An 8,619-nucleotide genomic window follows, 5' to 3' on the forward strand; every position below is an offset into this window, starting at 1 on the left:
GAGCGACCCGGCCCAATAGTAACCGAAACTAAAAACTAAATTTTGATACCAATTGATATATATATATATAAAAAAAATTGGCTTATTATGCTGACTCCAAACATTTAAGCTTCATTAAGTTTAGTTTTACCCATCAAAAGCTCTGAGCCTGAGAAAATTTGTCTGATTTTCTAAAAAAGGGGAAAAACCCCCCCTCAAAGTCATATAACCTTAATGAAAATTTCACTATCAGATTCAGCGTATCAAAGAACCCTACTGTAGAAGTTTCAAGCTCTTATCTACAAAAATGTGGAATTTTGTAATTTTTGCCAGAAGAAAGATTCCGGATGCGTGTTTATTCGTTGTTGTTTTTTCCCAGGGGTGATCGTATCGACCCAGCGGGCCTAGACCGTTGAGATAGGGCTTATTCTATTAGAAAAGAAAGGTTCTAGTGCCCTTTAAAGTGAGCAAAATAATTGGAGGGCAAAAAAGCCCCCTCCCACAGTACCTTTTTCTGAAAATCGTCTGATCAAAATTTTAAGATATCTTTTTTCTTCAGTATAGTTGAAAGGCCCAATAGCTATGTCTTTAGAGATAAAGTGACCCTCTAAGGCCCCTGGGGAAAGGATTTTAAATTATAAAATGTACCCATTGTTTTATTTGTTATTGGGAATATGCATACATTTTTTAGGTGGGGAGGGAAGGAAGAATTTTTTGTTGGGACGGTTTGACGTAGGAAGCATTTCCTATGGATAGGGAAGTTTCCAGGGGGTGAGCTTTTCCGGGGAAATTTTACACTTGGTGAATTTGTCTGAATTCCTATATGAAATTTCTTTATATGTCTTGCTTATTCTATACCGATTTTAGGCGTGGAGATGTTAAGGGTAATTGTCTGGGGTAAATTTCCGCCAGGACTGAATTGTCCAGAGGATATTTCTGTGGGGAAGGGGATTTTACCGTGGAGGTGGAGCCAGGTATCCTGGCTTTATTGAAGAAACGATCGGAAATTAAATGAAATAAACCAGCTTTTTTCAACTGAAAGTAAGGAGCCACATTAAAACTTAAAACAAACAGAAATTATTACGTATATGAGGTGTGTTGCCCTCTCCTTAACCCCTCGTTCTTTACGCAAAAGTTTAAATTTTGTGTCAATTCTTTAAAAACAACTCTTGAAACACAGGGGTCGTTTATTTAGAACAATAAGTAACTTTTTTTAAGGTGCCGAAAAACTGTAGCATGAAGAGCGAGACATTGAGGAGGGGACAAACCCCCTCATATACGTAATAGTTTATGTTCGTTTTATGTTTTAATGTTGCTCCTTACTTTCAGTCGATTTTTTTTTATTTAATGAAGTTTAGAGACAATTATTTTTCTAAAGGCAATGAAACAAGTATGTCAATTAAAGCAAACGTATATAAAAGTCGAAAACGTAATTGATTAAAAAATTCCACAAAACAATAGCCTACTTACAAAAAATATAAGATATAAACTCCCAGCATTCAGTTCTGTTGAGCAATGCCGAAGCGTTGGACGGATATTTTTTAACAATATCGACAATTTTGAACTTGGTTATCAAACACCAAAATATTTAATGTCTTTAGAATTAACTGTTTATGAAAAGTAACGCATAATCAAAGTAGTTTGTTCAAAGTAAAACATTAAAACTAAGATTAAGAAAATCAAATAAAAATGTTTAGTTCAATATTTTTAGTTTAATTTTGAATATCAAAACCAATATATTTGATATATTTATACTTCATAACTGTAAAAAATTAAATATTTTTCAAATCAAGAACTAGATAAATAAATCACTCCTGGAAAAATAGATAAATGATTATAAAACACAAAAAACGTTGGACCATGGGGGTCATGTTACCCCCAAAGACATAATTATTCGACCTTTCAACTACTAGAGTCGGACTAGTTCTTGATGACAAATCCAAGAAGTGTCTATTGTCATTCACTCCTGTCTCGGATAGAATCGCTAATGCTCGACTCAATCACAAGCAAGGAAAAATGACGGTCCTTGTTTGTTATGCCCCAACAAACGAAGCTGACATCGAAACAAAGGACACTTTCTACTCTGCCCTGACGAATGAATTGTCTAAGATATCCCCGCACGATATTGTCATGCTCCTGGGTGACCTTAATGCAACTGTGTGCGACAAACACAACTTATGGCGACAAGTCATTGGACCAATTACTCCGGATTCCTTAAATAACACTGGTCTAAGGCTTCTACAACTCTGCAGCATGCCCAACCTTGTGATTACGAATAACATATTAAAGGAAGGACATTCACAAATATACATGGTACAGCAATGACGGCCATACCAAAAAAATGATCGACTACATCATCGTGTCACAGAGATGGAGGTGTTTGATCAGTAACTGCAGGACGTATAGGGAAGCTGAGATTGGAAACACTGACCATCGCCTCGTCGTCGCTAACATGCGACTAAGGCTCAAAGCCCATCGCTCAGAACCAAGACCTGCCAAGATCGATGTCTCTCGCCTCTGTGATCAGAAGATACGGTCGAAATATGCGATTGATATCTCAAACCGCTTCGACGCACTCCTGCCATTTGAAAGTTGTAAAAACGCATCGCTCTTGTTCGAAAATAATGTTTTGCAACCTGCAACAGAAAATGTTGGACGGAAAAGCGAGCTAATAAACCATTGATTCAGTCGGATACGCTTTATGTCATACAACCGAGACGCAAGCTAAGGCTTCTTGGCGACATGCTAACCTATAGAAGCGTTAATGGTGTCTGCAAAAAACTGATACAGCGAGACAAGAAACTGTTTGTGGAAAAACAGGCACATGAGCTAGAGGGTGCAGCCATGAAAGGTGACGTTGGCAGTCTCTACAAGCATCTCCGTGATCTAACAGGAGACATAGCCCCCTCGGTTGCATGTGTTGTCTCTGTGGAAGGTCAGCCACTCAGTGACGAAGCTGCCCAGGTCAGTCGATGGAAAGACCACTTCTCGGGCCTCCTCAACGCCGAAGCCGTAACGCAGACTGACCAGGAACTCATCAGCCTAGCCACCAGCACCCAGGCACTGCTGACAAGTGACACAGAAACTCCTTTCACGTCATCAGAAATCTACACAGCAGTAAAACATTTGAAGAACAACAAAGCAGCAGGCATATGTGGAATATCTGCTGAGCTCCTGAAGTATGCCGAACCGGCGATGCCACTTTGGCTCCATATACTGTTTTCTGTGGTTTGGCGCACAGAATGGATCCCGAAGGACTGGTGAACAGGTATAATCCTGCCCTTATGGAAGAAAAAGGGGAGCAAGAGCATCTGTTCGAACTACAGAGGCATAACGCGACTTTCAGTGCCTGGAAAGCTCTTTGCTATGACCCTGCTGGATAGATGAACGAGTATTCTCAGGAGAAAGAGGAGAGTCCAGAAGGCGGGGCTAACACCCGGAAGATCCACTGTCGAACAAATCTTTACCATGCACCAGTTAATTGAGAAGACGAAAGAATTCAGGAGGAAAGCATGTGTAGCCTTTGTGGACTTCAAGGCTGCTTTTGACTCGATGGATCGCAACTCGCTCTGGCTGATACTTCGATCAACTGGTCTATCAGACAAATACTGCAAGTTGTTTGAAAAGCTTTACGAAGAGACCGTGAGTTGCGTCCAAGTCAACGGCAAACGGAGCACGACATTCGGCATCAAAAATGGTGTACGACAAGGGTGTGCCGCCGCCCCGGAACTGTTCATTTGCGTGATAGACCATGTCATGACACGAACAACAAATCGCCTGCCCTTTGGTCTGCAGTTTGGAGATCGCGTTCTGACGGACGCTGAATTCGCAGATGATTTTGGTCTTGTTGCTGACTCGATCGACCAGTTGACTGACGCTCTGGAAGTCCTACAGGAAGAGGCAGCAAAAGTGGTGCTGAAAATAAACTGGCTTAAGACGAAAATAATGGCAATTGAGCCCCCAAGCCCAGTCTCGCCCCCTAAGAGCATAACTGTTTGCGGAGCTCCTGTTGAAGTTGTAAAAACTTCACTTATCTTGGCTCTGTGCTGTCTAAAAACGGTTCTAAAGTGGAAGAAGTGTGCAGCTAAATTTCAAAAGCCTCGTCTACCGTCGGAAGGCTCAAGAATCTCTGGAGAATGCCACATATACCTAGACGCAAGAACATGCGAATTTATAATGCATCTATAGGCTCGGTCCTCCGCTATGCAGCGGAAACCTGCCCTCTCAAATCAACAATCCTCAGCATGATAGACGTCTGCCAGACAAAACAGCTCCGTCGGATTGAGGGACTTCGATGGGACAATTTCGCAAGCAACGCAAGGTTGCTCGCACTCACCTCTCAAGTGCCATTCTCCGTCCAAATAGCGCACCGTACTCTCAGATGGTTCGGACACCTCCTGCGTATGCCGACGACAACCCCAGCCCGAATAGTCTACGATTTTGACGCTAAAGCTAATGGCTGGTCTCGCCCGAGGGGCAGACCTCAGACAACGTGGAAGGATAGCCTCAACAAAATCTTTGAGATAGCTAACATCGCTGTCGAAGAGGCCCCATTAATAGCAGTAGACCGGTCAGCCTGGAGGAGCAGAGTTGCGACGCTCTCTGCGCCACCCTCAACGTGGCAGGAGCCTTAAGTAAGTAAGTAAGTTTCAACTACACTGACGAAAATACTATCTCGAAATTTTGATCGGACGACTTTGTGGAAAAAGGCTGTAGGAAGGGGGCTAGTTGCCTTCCAATCTTTTTGGTCACTTAAAAAGAGCACTAGAGCTTTTTATTTCTGCTATAATGTGCCCTCTTCCAATTTTTTAGGACCATTGGTTCGATGCAATCACCCCTGGGAAGAACAAAAGAAAAGAAAATAATAACAATAAAATAACAAAAAACCCGCATCCCAGATCTTTCTCCTGGCAAAAAAATTCAAAATTCGACATTTCTAAAGATGGGAGCTTGAAAACTCAACAGTTTTGACTACACTTTTAACTCTCAGAAAAGGAACTAGAATTTCTGAGTTCCAATCAATTTAGCCCCCTTTGAAGTTTATACGACCACCCCTTGCATAAAAATTTACATGTTACTAATGGACAACAAGCATAACTTATAGCCCTTGCGCTGAGGGCTTTGGGGGAGCTGTCATTTCCAAAGACATAATTACTGGACCTGTCAACTATGCTGAACAAAACGGCAATCTCAAAATTTTGATTGGATGTGTTTGGGTAAATGATGGGAGGAGGGGCTGGTCGCCCTCCAATCAGTTTTTACTCTTAGAAAGGGCACTATAACTTTCAATTTCCAATCGAATGAATCACTTTCGAAGTTTCTACGGCAACTCCGTCTATACGAAGTGCCTTGGTAAAAAAAAAACGAACCAAAAAAAAAATTAATGATAATAAATAAATAGTAAATCGTCCCACGTCGCTCTTTACTTAGGCAGCGCTATTGCGTTACCTATGATGACTTAGTTGCATTATATTTTCTATGCCTCATAAAGTTTACTCACTTAGTGTATAATACCAGGAAAACTTAATTTGCTATACAAACTAAAATCAAATTCACGTACTCAAGTTCTTCCAAAAAAGATCTAATTTTCCTTTTAAGGCCTATAAGCAATAAGCCCTTTTGCCAGTACAAACACAGAAGGGGGAGGGGAAGCAAATTTGCCAGAATGGCAAAAAAAAGGCGGGGTTTATTAAAGCAGCAAAAGAAAAAAAAATCTTTCGATCCCCGTATGAATGGCGTATATCTTTTTTTTAAATAACAATGGCTTTCCAGACAAACTTTGTCCATTATTTGAAAGAAAATAGCATCGCACAAAACTTTCTAGAATTAGTTCAATTATCAATTATTCGAATATCTGACACTTTCAACCATCTAGCCGAACTACTTTCTTGAAAATATTAACGAAAGATTTTCCTGAAAGCATTTTGTTTATCCAAGGCACCTATGAAGGGATTTGTTTTGAATAAGTGATATTTTATTCATTTATCTAAGACCTTTTTTTAATCAGCCTTAACCATTGATGTTTGTGAAGAAAGCAATTATTATATTCAGATAGATTTTCGAAGGGCAAAACGAATGGCATGTTTATTTTTTGGCTGTTTCTTCGTGGATCTTGGCCATCTTAAAATCCCAAAGTGTTGCATCTCTGTATTCATTACTTTTAAATTAAAATAAATGAAACTAAAAATGTATGAAAATCCCAAAGTTTGTCCAAGCTCACAAAAGTTCGGTGGTGTTTAGAAGGGGAAAGGGTGAAGTGAGATACTTGACAAAATTGAAGGACACGTTGAAGAGCATTGTCTGGATGACGCAAAGAAAGACATATAAGGAAAACTGTAAAAACGATTTGAGATTCCGTTGGAGGGATATAGTTTAGGGATTTATGGATTTTATATATAATTTTTGAGTAGCTTTCAATATATTGGTTATCTCAGAATTTTCACTCACTAGGATTTGACCCACTTTGCCCAACATTACTTCTTGTGACAGAATATAACACTTTGTCAGGGCGCAACCTCTTTTATGACTTAAGGATGGCGCTAGAATTTTCAATTTCTGCTCAAATGAGCTCCTTTCGAGATAAATTGTCGACCAATAGTTAGATACGATCACCCCCAAAGAAAAAACGCGAAAAAAGAAGACATAACAGTAGTATGAAAACAGCGATTTACCTCAGTTTTCAAGATGGAATATCTTGACCTTCCATTTAACGATTTCATACCATAAAATTTAAATTTTCTATCTCAGAATTCCCATTCCCTTGCATTTTGGCCCTGTTTGGCCCAAAATTCGTGTTCAGAAGTAAAATGGCAGGAAACAGAACTTTACTGTGCCACGATTTATTTTGCTACTTAAAAAGTCATCAGAGTTTTTTCCCTCTCAAATGAGCCCTCTCCACACATTCTAAAACCAGTCCTTGTCATAGGTTTAAACAAAAAAGGGAGACGCATTAGTGCTACTCAGGCAAAAACATTATTTTCCTTGTTGTTCAAGGTGGGGACTGTAATGGTCTGGTTAGGAGGTTTTCAAAAATGACGATTCCTATGCAATTTACCTCAATTTGACGTAATTTTTTAGGAGACCCAGGCTATATTTTGAAATTCTCCTCTAATAAAAATTACTATTCAGTCGAATTCGAATAAAATTACAATTTCAAAAACATTATTTTCCTTGTTGTTCAAGGTGGGGACTGTAATGGTCTGGTTAGGAGGTTTTCAAAAATGACGATTCCTATGCAATTTACCTCAATTTGACGTCATTTTTTAGGAGACCCAGGCTATATTTTGAAATTCTCCTCTAATAAAAATTACTATTCAGTCGAATTCGAATAAAATTACAATTTCAAAAACATTATTTTCCTTGTTGTTCAAGGTGGGGACTGTAATGGTCTGGTTAGGAGGTTTTCAAAAATGACGATTCCTATGCAATTTACCTCAATTTGACGTCATTTTTTAGGAGACCCAGACTATATTTTGAAATTCTCCTCTAATAAAAATTACTATTCTAAAGAATTCGAATAAAATTACAATTTCAAAAACATTATCGGCGGCGTCAGTTCTTCAGAAGTGCTCTAGTCTTCCTTTTACCCAGGATCCTCCCTATGGATCTATTCAATGTATCTAGAATGAACAAAATGGTTTTGATGGGATAGCACTCTTAGGGAAAAGGTATCAATGAATTTGCATTTAAGAATTAACGACAACGCACCGTAATAACAACGGCAACATAAACTAGACAAATAGTATCATTTTATTGCAGCTACTTTACGGTGACTATTAAATATAGTTCAAAATTATTACCAGCCGGAAGATAATTTGAAATAAATCATCTCTCAGGCCCAGTTTTTGTATGGCATTGGCGCTTTCCATCTTTTGAGGCCTTCTTCGAAGGAGAATTGGTGGTCTTGGACTTAACAGAGCAAAATCGCTAGTATTCAAGGACAGCTATAAGTCACAGCGTTTAGTCAATTTCAGTAAAGAGTTTATACTAGACCCAAATTTGGGAGGGGGGGGAGATGTCTAAGAAATTAGGTGGCCAACGGCATATTCAGTACTCAATCAATACATACTGCACGCAAGATGTTTAACCACGATTTTTTTTTTTGCAAAAAAGAGAATAAGACCTGGTAGAGCCTTATCCTCGTCTCTCCGAAGACTCCTCTGCTCCTACTTGGAAAATATACTACAATTTACATTTGTCCCAAAAATTCTCTACCTACCAAACGTAATTCAAATTTCACTCCTTCGCTATTAATGGAAAATAGCTAATCCTCACCTTGGAATGCCGCTTCAAATTGCAAATCTGCAAAAGTCCCAGTGACTAAAATCCAAACCTTAATCCAGAAAGTCCACATTTTTTTTAATGAAACTTGTCTCTTCCACGAAAGAACTGAAACTGAATCTTTACCTAGTACTGGGGATTGCTAGAAAGGCTAGCGAAGGGGATCGTCATTTTGCCCCTGGAAAACGATCGATGGTCTGAACAATTAGCGACACAAAAGAATGTATCGAATAAATGAAAGCCGTTAAAACACTAAAAGGTGGGACGGTGGAAAATGAGACACTTTTTCTTCGTTGTCCTAGATGAGAGTCTAGCTGGATAATTAGAAAAATTAGCCCTTCCAGAGAATGAAAAAATATA

The 8,619-nt window shown here is 39.2% G+C and overlaps 1 protein-coding gene across 1 annotated transcript in view; it reads right to left on the reverse strand.

Annotated features, from left to right (window-relative positions):
* LOC148949453 (pikachurin-like) overlaps positions 1-8,332 on the reverse strand; it is a 293,057-nt gene extending 284,725 nt beyond the window's left edge. The window contains exon 1 of the mRNA XM_089093487.1: positions 8,254-8,332. Coding sequence (XP_088949613.1) covers positions 8,254-8,332 — 79 coding nt within the window. The remainder of the gene's footprint in view (positions 1-8,253) is intronic.
* Between the last annotated feature and the right edge of the window lie 287 nt (positions 8,333-8,619).

The sequence above is a fragment of the Artemia sp. Qi Xiang Cuo genome, chromosome 8, assembly GCF_049724085.1.
Source record: "Artemia sp. Qi Xiang Cuo chromosome 8, ASM4972408v1, whole genome shotgun sequence".
In the NCBI taxonomy this organism is placed as follows: Eukaryota; Metazoa; Arthropoda; class Branchiopoda; order Anostraca; family Artemiidae; genus Artemia; species Artemia sp. Qi Xiang Cuo.